Source organism: Xyrauchen texanus, chromosome 13 (genome assembly GCF_025860055.1).
Source record: "Xyrauchen texanus isolate HMW12.3.18 chromosome 13, RBS_HiC_50CHRs, whole genome shotgun sequence".
NCBI lineage: Eukaryota > Metazoa > Chordata > Actinopteri > Cypriniformes > Catostomidae > Xyrauchen > Xyrauchen texanus.
In genome coordinates this window covers 10,339,393-10,355,226 of record NC_068288.1, presented here as the reverse complement: position 1 = coordinate 10,355,226, position 15,834 = coordinate 10,339,393, and the positions used below count along the sequence as shown (strand labels likewise).

Genomic DNA, 15,834 nt, shown 5'->3' with positions numbered 1-15,834 from the left:
TGCTGCCAGATTGTCGGATGTTTTGCAGATAAATATTTGGCTTCTACGCAATAAGGAAGGCCATTAGTTATAATCTGGCCAACATGATGTAGCGTTTGGTCACACTGCACAGTTACTTAGTAGAAAAAATATTTCGCTACTGGAAAAGTTACTCTGTTTTAAAAGCATCTTAGCTACTGTCAAGCTAAATGTTGTTAAATTAGTAGCGTCGCTACATGAAGTTAGCTACTCCCCAACACTGAATTCTTACATATAAAATGTGTAGTTTCAACTGTAAAGTTATCGTCCTTGAGGAGGTGGGACTACTGTTCTCTAGGCAGGATATTTATTTATTTATTTTTTGCATTACCGCCATAATTCCTGTTGGTGAATGTAAAAAATAAAATCCCTTTTTATATCCCTTGCGCATATCTTGCAAAAGTTACAGGCAGGGTCAAAAACCGACCAATGTTCGGGGTAAAAATGTGGAGGCTAAAAATGCCCCCATAGTAAATTTCATATCTCACATTTAGTATTTTTCATAATATCTAGTCATTGGTCTTTACACCATAGGTACCATTTCAGGTAATTCAAGTTTTGACATAAATTGACCATGTGTTGTGTGAAACATAAAAAAAACAAAACAACAACAACAACAAAAAAGGGCCTAAAAATGTATTCCAGTGGGCAAATATGGCCCCTTAATAGAAAAGGTTAATTTCTGACACTGGTTATGGAATATACTGGAGTTACATACTCATGCCAGAAATTGACAAGTTGAATATTATAGGCATAACTTTTTACAGATAAGTTTAGTGATTTTGGATTATTAAACTTTTTTGATTTTGACAAGTGATTTTATGCCATCAGTCTCATGTCAAAGCATATTATGTGTAAGTCCATTGGCTATACTTTCAAAACGGTGTAAAGTATATTGTAATGTTTATCCCATTGTAATGCCTGCCTTGCCCCACAGAGTTCCATTGTAAGTGCATTCTTTTACACAAAATTTGTGTTTCACAAAACTGTTCACAAAGCACAAATTATTTTCTGAGGTAAATAACTGTATGCCACAGAAACTGTTAATAACCCAGGTCATTTACAAATCCTTCTCAGACAACATCCTTTTGATGTAAAGCATAATTTTTTTCTAATATTACATTATTCAATTAATAAATTAATATATGAATGGATTCAATAAGCATGAGTCTTTTAAGAAAGGGAACATTTATTAATATTAAAGTCTTTATTTATGCTGGTGAACAACATGGCTATGATGATCCACCAGCTAGAGCAAAACCAGCTCTAACCAGCATAAACCAGCCTAGACCTGCATGGAAACCAGGGAAAGGAATATATATAGTCTTTCACACGACTCATAGGATAGTGGTCGTTAAAAGTTTCAAAGAAAACAAACAGAGGTTTATTCTAAGAAACAAGATAAAAACTGGTTGGCTAATGCTTTTGACAGATTTATGAAGCATCCACAGAATAATTAGACTGTGTGAAACCAATGATTATGTATCAGTTCATTCTGACAAAAAAATCTGTATTTATACAATGCAAAAAGAAAGCTTGATATGCAGCCTAAAATACGCTTATAAAGACATCTGCTGGACAGAATTTGCAACAGCACTGATACAGAAAGCGCTGATACTCTAAACCTCGGATGAACCTAAAGTAAAATCCACCAAGACTTTAAACAGGATGTGACTCATTTGTGTTTCCTTGAGGATACTTGAGGATTGACAGGAGGAGGATTTCATCACTGAAATGAAAGTTTCCCAGTCTCCTCCTTACAGCCATTAATCATGGCAGTCTCTCTGTATACTTTAACTGAGTAATAATAAATGAGAAAAACACACTGAGATAGATAGAGATAGAGAGAGAGAGAGGGAGAGAGAGTGTGTCTTGGCAAAGGGATCATGAAATATAAATAAGCCCTGTGGGGTGGAGAGGTCATGTTTCAGAGAGAAACGATAGATGGATCTCTAGCAATCGCTCTCCTCTTCCTATGTTTATCCAGCCAACAATTAGCCACTCAATCAGGAAGACAGTTACTCGTTCTTCTCTGGTCCAAAAAGCTTTCAGAGTCAGGATTCAAGCACCAGATCCGGCAGCCAGGCATGTGCAGAAGGTATCTGCACATTTCGGATCTCCTTCAAAAAGTAGCTTTTTAGATCTGTTATGTTTGTGGTAAACTCTAACCACACTTTCACTGTAGAAACTATCCAAATGTCCCAATTCGCATATAATCCATCCATTCAGAATAGCTTTGGTCACCCGTGTACAGTAGTCAATCGTGAGTAAATTGAAATTACCAGAAATAATTTGGATTGCAGAGCACATTTTGTGGCGGGGGAGCAGTTCATGATTTTAATGAGCCCCCTAAAGAATGTGCAAATTAGCTTTCTGTTAATGCACCGTGATTATGTGTTTTATGCAACTGCCTTGCTTTCCTTATAGGGGGATTGTTTGCATGTCTTGTGTTTGGTCTTATTGTGCAGCAGCATGTTCACATTCTTAACTCGGTATGACTGTATATTTTCCTGCAGTAGCAAGTCTTGCTCTTCAGCAGTGTAACAGATCTAGTCCGTCAAGACCAACATCCTATTAATATGTCAAACCCACATTATCAAGTGCTGTACAAGTGCATGGGCCATATCTAGACTGTTACACCACTGCAGCCTACCGTAAGTCTCACGAAAGTCTTATTTGTTACTAAGGTTATATTTAGGTTATATTTGCCTTCACAAAGTAGTGCAAAACAAAATCAGTCAACAGTCCGTATTCGCACACACAGTTAGATGTTGTATACTTTGAAAGGCTAGAGCGTTGAGCCCTCCTCCACGCAACACTCCTCCCTGCGTTGCCTCTGGGGGGGGGCTATGGAGCGGAACATCCCCACCAGGTGAGGGAAAGGCCGACCCCCCCAGCTGACAGAATAACCTTCCGTGTTACTGGCGGCCCGTGGGGACACTCCTCTGCCCCCTGGCAGCAGAACTACCGCTCCAGGCAGTCGTGGAGTCGATTCCCTCGATCCCTCTGCATTTCTGGCAATCGGCAGGGCACTCCTCCAACCCTAGCAGTGGCTCCATCGTTCCAGGTGGTCGGGGAGTCCAGTCCCCACTCGCCTCATGGACGGCGGCCGTTCCCCGCGGTTGTGCTACTCCATCCCCCAGCGGATGGCAGCGGAGCTCCCCTGGGTGGACGGCATTATCTAGGACTCTACGACGGCATCTCTCCTCCCTCCTGGGTTTCAGTACTAATGTAACAAGGTAAAAGGGAAAGGAGGAGGCAAGAACTGGCTTGACAATATAAAAAATAGTTTAATGATAAACTTAACAAACATAAACACATACAGGGCAGCTGCCCACAGTTCTCTCTCTTTCTCTAACTGTCTTCTCTGGTCGCCTTTATCCCTCGCTCTCCTCATCAGGCTGATTGTGGTCGGTATGTGCGTCATTCCAGCCTGGCCCTCCTCCGTGCAACACACACTTCTGAATCTACCCAGAGTGATTTTCTGATCTGGAAGAGCATGATTGTTTGAGTGGGGAATGGGATTTGACCACTGTGAAGTGTGATTAACAAGAAGGACAGATTCTGAAGGAATGAGCATGAATGCAAGAATATGAAATCTAACATAGAGACAAAAGGGTGACAAACAGACTCATTTCTATTAACGTAGCACTAAAGATGTTGCATTGTAATAGTCAGCATGGCTGCCGAACTTCCACTGAGATGAATGCGAAAGCTCTATTTTGTTTTCTTTGCGAAAGGTATTTTAGACCTCCTTGCTCCAGAAACTACACTACCTACAATCAATGTCTGACGAATGATATCACAACCTGAAAAACATGCCCCAAACATTCAGCCTGTGCTTTTTAATTCACAGCTTTTGTTTGTTTGTGTGTGTGTGTTTGTACTGTATGGGTTGTATGTATGAAACCAAGCCAAGCTAAACTAATTAGTTCATTCTTTCTGCCTCTTTATTTGTCTATCTCTATATTGCTCTTACTTTCTTCTGTTGGTTTTGCCCTGCCCTGCCCACACACACACATTACCCACATATAAATTATAGGGTTATTTATAAGAAAGCTAGTGTTGCGGGAAAATACCCAAAAATAAGTTTTAAATAACATAGTGAAACATCAGTGTGTGTGTGTGTGAGCATGTCAGCGTGCAGTTGCTCTGCTTCCCACAACTGCATTGCCAGTAGCAGCTTCTGTTGTGGGTGTCTTTAGCTTTGTTGTGTTTGTGTGTGTGTGTGTGTGTGTGTGTGTAATGCACATTCTCTATTTTTCCAGATTGTGACATTTCTCTCTCTCTCTCTGAGCTCATAACAATTTAATTTAACGGATTAAATGTTCCCAAATGGCCAGCAAAACAAGAGCTTTCCATCCCTATGTAGTTTGCCAAATTATGAAAACTATGAGTATCTCTTTATCCTCACTGCTCTTTCACTCTTTATTCACTCTCTTTTGAGTAATCTTTTCTTTCTTCATCTTTTCTTACTTCACTGCTCCATCACTGAGGCCACGTGAAGTGTTGAACACCTGCTGGCAGGAGGTCACGGGACAGATCCAACAGGTGACATGGGTCGACTGACTGAGATGACTGGCTGATGCACCACCTGTGCCCCCTACTGTGCTTTAGCCACCCGACGCTCTGCTTGTTGTTGTGAGCGTCGCTCCTCTGCCCTCCGTTGTTGTTGGAGAGCAACTGCCTCCAACTGGCCAGTAGGGTCCTTCAAGAGCCTCCTCCAAAGAGGCCAATCTTGACACGGCTGGTACCAGTCATTGGCAAGTCCACTCAGCTCCACATCCTCCTGTACCACATCACTCCATCTCTTCTCCAGCCCATGCCGTACCCGCTTAGCCCCCTCTATAGCAGACTGGTTAAACCCAGGATGGATCTTAGGCAGGCCAGCCTAAATGTTTCTAACCGGCAAAGATGTTACATTAGGGGGGTCCACGTTTCGCAAGCGTAGAGAAGGGAGGGAATGACCATGGCCGAGAATGCCTGAAGCTTGTGTGTGACAAACCGGTAGCTTCTACACAGCGTTACGCAACTGATGAAAAGATAATGCTGCTCGACTGATTCGGAGTGAGACCTCTGCTGTCAAACCGGAGCCGGTTATAATCACACTGCCCAGGTATGGGAAACACTCTGCCCCATCACCAATTGGGAGCTGTGGGGGTGGAGTGTACATAATACCCAGGCAGGTGCTTAGTTTTGGTTGGGCTATCTCTTAGTGGCAAGCTCCAGATTCATCAACAATGCCTCCAAGTCCTCCTCTGAGTGAGCAGCAATCACCAGATCATCAGCATACATAATGTGGTTGACCAATAGGGAGCCATCCCTTGACCGCACTCGGCCATTAATCAACCTCCCATTATATCTGTACCAGATGGAAATTCCATCTATGGTACAGCCATCGAAGGCTTCACGAACTACGCGGTTGAAATAGATATTAAATAATGTGGGAGCCAGAGGACATCCCTGTCGTACTCCAAGGTGAACAGGGAATGGCTCTGACTCCCGGTAACATAGTCTTACCCGAGCCCACTTGCCATCATGAAGGTCCTTAATGAATGCGAGCAGCGGGTCTGGGACTCCGAAAGCACGAAAAACAACATCAGAGCCCAAGCCTACTGATGGTATCATAGGTCTTGACCAGGTCAATAAAGCAGAGATGTAGGTCTTGTTGGAATTCCCTACACCTCTGCTGTATCAGACGGACAGAAAATATGGCATCTCTGATGTAGATCATCCCTACCCTGTGCCTTTCCTGGTCTCAGTCTGCGGATCCCTTCAGTACTTCCTCCAAAGATGGCACCTCAGCCAGCCACCCACAGGGAGTGACTTCTTCCTCCAATATTTGAGGCACCACAGCCCCAGCAGGGTCATCCCCACTTTGTCCCACAATGTTTTCCAGGCTGAGGGACTTCCCCTCCCCCAGGACCTCACAGAAATGCTTAGAAAATCTGCAAACCTGTTCCTAGGAGTAGGAGATTGGATCACTGTTCCTTCCCCTAATGATGGTAATACTGTAGGTGTGGCGCTGCAAGTAACTTTTTTTATAGAATTAAAGAGCTCCATCTCCTCAACAACCCGTGACCACCAACCATCCTTGCAGCGCCTCACTGCTCTCCGAACCTCAGAGCGAAGGCTGCGGTAAGCACGCAGACACATATACCTGTATGTATGTGTGTGTGTGTATATATACAAGCAATATCACTCGAGCAAGAGTGCTAAATGGCCCTACATCAGCACTGCTGTGATTCGGCCACAAGCAGAGTGCCGTAGGTAATCACAGCAGTGCTGATTTAGGGCCATATAGCATGATTGTGATTTTTATATGGACTTGTAAATGAACAAGTACATTTAAAAAAAAATTCAAAACTGAGTACGATAATGAAGAACTACTTTATTACGTTGCTGTTTCAAACCAAATGATGTGTCCAAGCATTAGTTAGTAATTAAAAAATGTCACTTCAGAAACAGTATCACTGCTTGTACTGTTTCTAACAAACTATTGATAAGCAAGGATGGATGTGTGTGTGTGTGTGTGTGTGTGTGAGAGAGAGAGAGAGAGAGAGAGAGAGAGAGAAAGAGAGAGAGAATGAGAGTCAGAGAGAGAGACGGAGCGTGTGCGATCACCTGTTGCCACACCCACCCAAGCTATAGTGTCTTTCACTATAGAAACCGCAATGTCCTGCGCCATTTTAAACAATGTGCCCACCCCAGTGTGGAAAGTACGATAAGAGGTAAGTGCCTTCAGTTTGTGTAATTAATCAGTCTGTTGTGTCTGTCACCTGTGATGAGCCATAATGCTGAAGTTGTTTGTTTAAAGCCGTTTAAAGCTATTTCCTAGCTTTAGTAGTGTAGTATAATACAAGCGATCACAGAGTGCTGTATGTAAATACTGGCTGATGCGAAATTCACTTCACGTCACCTAACTGGCTCATATTACACACAAAAATTATCTTTTGCCACCACCTGCTGGCTAACATATATAATGTAATTTTTTTTAACTGTAGCTCTTAACACATCTGTACTGTTCTTACACTTTAGTTTAGAATGGCATGAACACAAGCGGAGTGATACACACAGTGAAGCGTCAGAGTGCTGATGGTGTCAGATCATCAGTGCTCATGGAATGTCTCTTGTCCAATCAGATTCGAGGACCGGAGCTAATTGTTGTGTATATATATATATTAGGGGTGTAATGATTTGCCCTGACATTTAGATTTGATTACAATTCTTTACCTAAAGATTACGATACATTGTGAAATCTGAACTTTGGTCATGATTCGAGTCTATTATTTTGGAACAATTCATTATCATTTTCATACTATAGCGTTTTTACTGAACATTACTAATTTAAACAGCACAGAAATGCACCTGACTTGAGCACTAGAGTCACAGATGCATTTAGCACCAAGGAGAATTGGCTTATACTGTATGTATGTCTGCATATTTATAAAAAATGCATTACAGAATATGCATTTTATATATATATATATATATATATATATATATATATATATATATATATATATATATGTTATATAGACATAATATGCTAGCACTATTGCACCCCTTCCATTGATCGAGGTCCCCTTCGAAAGATTTGGCATGGACCTTGTTAGGCCATTAGAGCGGACAGTGTGTTGGTTCTGGTGGACTACGCAATGCGGTATTTGGAAGCAGTGCCTCTGTGCAACATCTCAGCACGTAGTGTTGCGGAGGCACTCTTCACAACATTTGAATTATTGTACGGGTGTCGACTGCGGGGCATGCTTGATGTCTTACGGGAAAATTGGGAGGGACATTCAAACAACAAAAATGAAATTCAATACATTCTTAACCTGAGAGTAAAACTCCACACACTGGGGAACTAAACACATAAAAAAGCCAGCTTTATAATAGTGGTACTCTGCTACTAGAATTTTACCAGGAGATAGAGTCCTTGTATTACTCCCCACATCAAGCTCTAAATTACTCTTCAAGTGGCAAGGTCCCATTGAGGTCACATAGTGAGTCGGGGGAATTGATTATGAGGTTAAATGTATGGATAGAGGCAGAGCACATCAGATTAACCAACTCAATCTATTAAAACCATGGAGAGAGGCAGCCCCCGTGACTTTGGCGACAGTGATTCCTGAGATGGAGGTGCTCGGACCGGAATGTGAACTTATAAGGCACCAATCAAGTCACCCCGGTCACTTGCGGAGACCATCTCTCACCGTCACAAGTCAAGGAGGTTGCTAGGTTTCAAGGAGTATTCTCTGACTGTTTTCACCATATATAAACCACAGAGGTAGTGGTATGCAGTTGTCCGTACCGATTACCCAAACACAAAAAAGTGGCTCGGTAAGATTTAAAGGCCATGATAGATATGAGGGTAATTGAAGAATCCCACAGTGACTGGGCCAGCCTGGTGGTGCTGGTTTCCGAAGACTGATTGCTCAGTCCGGTTCTGTGTGGATTATAGAAAAGTCAATGCGGTGTCTAAATTTGATGCATACCCAATGCCTAGAATTGATTAACTTCTCAATCGGTTAGGCAAGGCTTGCTTTTATTCGACGCTGGATTTGACAAAAGGATATTGGCAGATCCCCTTAACTCCCATGTCCCATGAAAAAACTGCGTTTTCCACACTTTTTGGCTTAAACCAATTTGTCACCCTTACTTTTGGTTTGTTTGGAGCTCCGGCTACATTTCAGCGGCTCATGAATAGAATCCTCAGACCACACTCTGCTTTCGCCACTGCCGATCTGGTCTATATCCTTATTTACAGTAATGATTGGCAGCGGCACCTGCAACATCTGAGGGCTGTCCTGAAGTCATTGAGACAGGCGGGACTCTAAGAAGTGTGCAATAAGATGGGTGGAAGTATGGTATCTGGGCTTAAACTTGGGTTATGGACTGGTGCGGCCCCAAATTGATAAGACCTCAGCAATTGCAACCTGCCCTAGACCTAAGACCAAAAAGGAGGTGAGACAGTTCCTGGAGCTGGTGGGCCATTATTTCACTCTCCTGACTTCTTTCTCCCTTGTAGACAGACGTATTGGACAGGATGGTGGAGGGGGAAGAGCATCCTGTGCTGTACATTAGTTGCAAGCTCTCGCTAAAAGACTAAGTACAGTACCATCGAGAAGGAGTATTTGGCCCTCACCGGTCCTCACTGCTTTCACCCTCTGTTCAGACCCCGCCCTCCCCCTTCCGGTGGCTCCATCACAGCAGATGGCTGTTTTGGATTTCCTCTACCAGCCTTAGCCAGGAGATGGGGGTATGTGGTGATGGTGACGTTTGTAGAGAGTAAGGTAGTGAGAGACAGTACGGTAATTATTGTAAAAATAATTTACAAAACACACACACATTTACAGTATATATATATATGTGTGTGTGTAACAATATATATATATATATATATATATATATATATATATATATATATATATATATATATATATATATACATATATATACATATACATGTACATACTAGCGGTCAAAAGGTATATATATATATCTGGAAAAATGGATCAAAGATATTGATGTCTCTCCCCAGTACCGCTGCTTCATAGCTGTAACGTAACTAAAGCCTAAGGGCTTTTGTTTATTTTTTTAAATTCTGCCCAAACTTCCTGTTTCAATAGGAGGTACATCAAAACAGGAAAGAAAACTGCTTTACAATCGATTTCATGGGTTTTTCAGCAAGACTTCCTTGGTCAACCAATGTCAACAAAAGTTCATGCTGGTCGACCAGTTTCAAGTTTTGCAGGTGAACAGCAGGTCCACCCACTAGACTAGTACAAAACCAGCACTAACTGCACTGTATATTCACGCTAGTCTAATCTGGTCTTTTCAGCAGGATAGCCTGCCAGCATAAAGGCTTGAGAAACTGGATATTCTGTTCTGATTACATTGCTACACTGGACGTATGCTTCGTAAAATGACAAATCAGGTTTATTTCAAGTTATCACAAAGTTATCACAAACAGGTAACTTCACTTTCCTTTAAGTTCATAATCTGTCGCTATTAGCACACAAGCATTTCACTTTCAAAGATAGAGAGGACTCCTGCACAGCAACAATGCTTTTAATGCCAAAAGGTGCAAACCAGAATTAAAATAGTTAAATCTCAAAGAATGACGAAGGGAGAAAATTACCCTGAAAAAAAGTTAATAGACGTAAATTCAGGAGGAGCTTGCTCATCTAATCTACCAATCAATCTGCAGGCTGCAGATTATATAAGCCTCAGTTTACCTCACTCTAGCGACAGTCTTTCTGGCATCCCTTCACCTCCAAATCTCCCCATCCTCAATCTTCCAAGAGTTCCTGCCCTATAGTTTTGTCATTATATTAAGGGGGTAAATTTAGAGCTCTAGTCAAGCCTCTTCCTCGAGCCCCTCCTTTGCGGACAGCAAGCCACATACGTTTACCCTTTATCACTCAAAGATTATATGGGTAGGTGAACTTGTGAAATGGTAAGTATCTTGGTAATTATATGTCTCTGGTTGACATGAAATATATTTAGAAGGTTGACCGTCCTGACCTTCAGTGTGACATGCCCATTGCTCAATCTAAATCTATTTGAAACATTATTGTTAATGCAGCTTTTATGATCTTGTATTAATTGAGAGACATTTGTACTTTGATTTCTGACAAATGTGTCAAACTGCATGTCCATTAAGAACGAGCGAGTTCAAAGGCAAAACTGACTAAATATGGTGAAAGGCGTAAAAGATATGGTGACTATTTATTGGCTACGATGAAGGCTTTTGGCCAAAGAGTTTTTGATTTATTCCACAGTTGTAAAATAATAAAAGAATCTTGTCTAGGGAAGTTTACAGAGGGTAAACTTTGTTTGACCACTTATTGAACCTACTGTAAGATATACACTTTCCCATACACAGTACATTCATATACACTTTAACCTAAAACCTTGATATATGCATCAACTGCTCATCTCCTAAAAACTAATACATCCTTTGGTCAGGCTGGACAGAGGCCAGATGTGGAATTCTTTGGAACTCAGATGTGAAATTGCAAACCACCCAACAGTTGGTCAAAGTTAAGCAATATATAAAGAAACACAGTAGTTATTAATATTGTCTTTCTCTTTCTGTCTTTTCTCTATTTTCCTTTTTTTAATCAGCGGTCTTTCTAAATCAGAATCTTACAACAAAATCTGAAAAATGACAGTCTAATGCATAAATATCTCTTTTAATCACCCGACATAAATGGCACGCTCAACAGCTGACAATTCCCCTTTTGCATTGTCATTCTCTCTCTTTCAATCTAATACTCACCACATGTTGCACTGTTGGTTTTTCGAATATTTGCTTCAGGCTGCTGAGTGGGATGTCAAACTTCTCAATGCATCTGTCCTCCTCCAGGTCCCCTTTAGCGTCTGCAGGCCGCAGGGCGAGAGGAGATGAACGGGCGTACTCTCCTTCTTTCAACACCTCGGGTCCATTTCCTGATTGAGTTTCCATTGTTCAGGAAACCAGATATTCCAGCCTCTCTCACGAGAGCAAAGAGGACCACTACTAAGTAAGTGGATGCAGAAAGAGAGAGCGAGAGAGAGAGAGAGAGAGAGGAGAAAACAGCAATGAGGAATATGGAGGAAGGAGTGCGTGGCACAGTTGTGGTGTCTAGGAGGCTGATCCAGAAGGACACTCTGAAGACAGCCTTGAAGGAGGGGAGAAAGAATGAAAAGAGAGAAGAAAAAAAACGTCTCTGTGACTTAACTCATGCTATGAATTTCCTTCCAAACACTGAACTCCACACTCACTCTCTCACACACAGTGCCACAGTTAAGTGTTTCAAAAGCATTGCAGTTGAATAAAACATTATCACATTCTATCCTGCAAACAGGAAACAAACATCACCCCTGAACAAATCATGGAAACATGACCACAGCCCACTCTCATGGCTTTCACACCAACACCCCTTCCTTTCAGCTCACACACGTTTCCTAACAAGAGAACCCACCCAGAGACTATATCCTGCATACAGCCATAAAACTCTTAAAAACTTTAGCTTAAATTTTGTTGCATGTTGTCGATCACCTCAATAATTTGACTTGCACCTCAGAAAACGTATACAGAAATGCACATACAATAGAAATCTGTGGGGCAAGCACACAATGGATTTAAAGAATTATAAACACAAAAATTACAATTCTCTCATCATTTCCTCACCCTCATGCCATCCCAGATGTGTATGACCTTCTTTCTTCTGCAAAACACAAAGTAAGATTTTTAAAAGAATATTTCAGCTCTGTTGTTCCTCACGATGCAAATTAATGGTGACCAGAAATCAGGAGGTCCAAAAGGGAAATAAAGGCAGCATAAAAGAAATCCATAAGACTCTAGTGGATAAATCCATATCTTCTGAAACAATATGATAGGTGTTGGTGAGAAACAGATCAATATTTAAGTCCTTTCTTACTGAAAATCTACACTTTCACTTCCCCATTCAGCCACCTGGTTGGGGCTGGTCAAAGGTGGAGATTGATAGGTGTTTCTCACCCACACCTATCATATGGCTTCAGAAGACATGGATTTAACCACTGGAGTCTTATGGATTACTTTTATGCTGCCTTTATATCCTGTTGGACATCTTGAGTTCTGGTCACCATTCATTTGCATTGTGAGGACCTACCTAGCTGAGATATTCTTCATTAAAATCTTTATTTAAAAAAAAAAAAAAAAATGTTTTGGAGAAGTAAGAAAGTCATAAACGTCTGGGATGGCATGAGGGTGTGTAAATGATGAGAGAATTGTTTCTTTTTTGGGTGAACTATCCCTTTAAGAGTAAATATACTAATATACTAGTAAATATAAATATCCCCTTTAAAATATAACATGCTATCAGTGTCAGAAATGAACTTCTCCTTTAGGGGCCAATAATTGCCCGCTGGGTTTGATTTTCAGGGGCATTTTGTTCTTTTCTAGAGGCGTAATTTATTCTAAACATAATACAAAATGTACCATATGCCATAATTTATTTTCAAATAACTGAATACATTAATTTACATAGTTCTCCATCTTCATAATTAGACTGATAAAATATGACCTCTTATCCACAAAATTAAATCAACATCCACTCATATTTTTTGCCATAATATATATACTGTATGTATAACTAGGCATAGAAAATAATTAAAAACTACATTAGATAGTACAAATAAAAACAGAGGAATTTTTAAGGGGGCATTTTTTGCCCCATCATTTTGAATTTTGGGGGCATTTTTGTCACTTTTGGTGTCTTTATTGCCCTGAATCCTTAATTTCTGGACTTGCATGCTATACTCAATCTTAATATTTGAGAACTTTGCCAATTATTTAAAAAACTTGAAGCTTTGCGAAAAACTTAAAGGAAACATTCTGTGGTAATTGACAACAAACTGTACCATAGATGTAGATTAAAGAGCTAAACTTAAAATGCTACCACTAGCAAGAAATTAGACAGCAAAAGTAGCCTGATGTTTTGGTCATTATGTTTTGCTGTAATTTCATTTGAATTCTTTGAGTTTTATCTGGAGTATATTAATCCTACAGGTAATGGCCATAGATAGAAGGGTGAATTGAGGAAAACTAATATATATATATATATATATATATATATATATATATATATATATATATATATATATATATATACTTTCCGACTGAACATAGACAGGAAGAGAGAGAGAGAGTGATTAAGGGAGTGAGGTAGGAAAACTTAAGTATATGAATTCAGACATTTTTTTGTCATAGACGAGAGACAGGTGACCTAGATTTACATGCTATTACCTCCAATGACAGAGGGTGCTTGTACATAACAAAAGGAGACAGTGAGAATGGATGATGAGGCAAAAAGTAAGAGGTTGCAAATAAAGTGCAGGAAAAATAATGGAAGTGAGGGAACGACAGGGTCATGTCAATGCAAACTCATGATAAGAGGAGTAAGACATGGCTGTAAGTAGAGAGAGGATGAGAACGTCACAGAAATGCATTATTCAACCCACAGAAACACAGCTCACTTACAGGCCTGTCCACTCATCTTACACACACACATACAGAGATGTTCAGTTAAAGGCTACTAATGCTTTAGTTGCATGCAAACTCATTGGAATAGTATATTCTAGATATTTTACACAAGGGAATTATATACATATTTGTGCTTAAATCTCACATTGCCTGTTTTGCCTCTTGACTGTACAATACTCCTACAGTATAAGCAGCCAACCGAAAGAAAAAAGTAAATTTCAGCAGTCCCGTGATGAGCATCTAATACAGTATATATGAAACAGCAGAGGACCTAACACAGACCCTTGATGAACACCATTCATTGCCATCACAGTAAAATCATGCAGTAATAGACTCCTGGTACAGTCAGAGAAGTCCAGAAAAGTCTTAGATTAGGCATTTGACTGGGATCAAAGCTTGGCTGGTTAGCATGGCCAAGTTTGTTCTGCTGGTAGATACCGTAACTAAAGAACACCGTTTTAGGCGGAAAAGCATCTTTCTCCATTGATGGCAATTCAAAAGTAGCCAAGTATTCTGATGACTTAAATAAATGCCATTGAGATGTATGGGAATACCAAAGGAGAGCTCTCTCTCTGCACGAATTGAAGAACTTCTTAAAGGAATATTCCAGGTTCAATACAAGTTAAAGGGATAGTTCACTCAACAATAAAAATTCTCTCATCATTTACTCACCCTCATGCCTTCCCTGATGTGTAGGACTTTCTTTCTTCAGCAGAACACAAACAAAGAATAGAAGTATAGCTCAACTGTAGGTCCATACAATGCAATTGAATGGCGATCAGACATTTTTAGCTCCACAAAACGCATAAAGAATACATAGAAGTTGTCCATAAGACTCCCGTGGTTAATTCCATACCTTCAAGCGATATAGGTGTGGGTGAGAAACAGACACAAATGTATGTCTTTTTAGGACAAACTCTAAATCTCCACTTTCATTTATGCTTTTACATCTGAAAGTCACATGTGATTTCTATTTAGTTTCAATTTCACATCTGAAAGTGAAAGATAAAGTGGAGATTTAGAGTAAAAAAGGACTTAAATCACATTTGAAGATATGGATTTAAACACTGGAGTCATGTGGATTAATGTAACGTTTCCTTTATTTGATTTTCGATGCTACAACTGTCTGATCACCATTCACTTGCATTGTATGGACCGACATAGCTGAGATATTCTTCTAAAAAGGTTTGTGTTCAGCAGAAGAAAGTCATACACATCTGGGATGTCATGAGGGTGAGTAAATGATAAGAGAATTTTCATTTTTGTGTGAAATGTCCCTTTAAGCTCAATCGACAGCTTTTTTGGCATAATATTTTATCAAATTTCATCCGTCAACACCCCCCTTAATATGGCGTCCCTATGTGCTGCATACATTGCATATACATGCTTTGGGGAGAAAAAAAAAATCAAATCTTGTTCAAAATATTTTTTTATGTTCTTTACGTGCATTCCATGGCTGTTAAAACCGATTTGCAAACTTTTCACTTTCATAAAATACATATTGATGGTCGTCTGATATTATCATGTAACACAGTGATTCTAAATTAGTCTGTTTATTAAAACAGGAGTGTGAAGTTCAACATATTTGACCATGTGTTGCCTCAGTTGTCTTTCCCTTTTTCTCTCTCCTCACTTGACCTACTTATCTTCTATTTCTGGAAAAGTAAGATTCCTTAATCAAGGAGAAACACAACATAAGCCATAAGCTCTTCAATAGTTAAATGCTTCTTTTAAAGCAAGACTACAAAGCACATGTTTTTGTCTCCCCAGGTACATGCTAGACAGTGTGCTTGCATTCTTAG

General features: G+C 40.2%; 1 protein-coding gene across 1 annotated transcript in view; it reads right to left on the bottom strand.

The window, feature by feature from the left end:
* Positions 1-11,645, bottom strand: part of LOC127654476 (xin actin-binding repeat-containing protein 2-like) — a 40,546-nt gene extending 28,901 nt beyond the window's left edge. Inside the window, exon 1 of the mRNA XM_052141697.1 lies at positions 11,303-11,645. Coding sequence (XP_051997657.1) covers positions 11,303-11,488 — 186 coding nt within the window. The 5' untranslated portion in view covers positions 11,489-11,645. The remainder of the gene's footprint in view (positions 1-11,302) is intronic.
* Between the last annotated feature and the right edge of the window lie 4,189 nt (positions 11,646-15,834).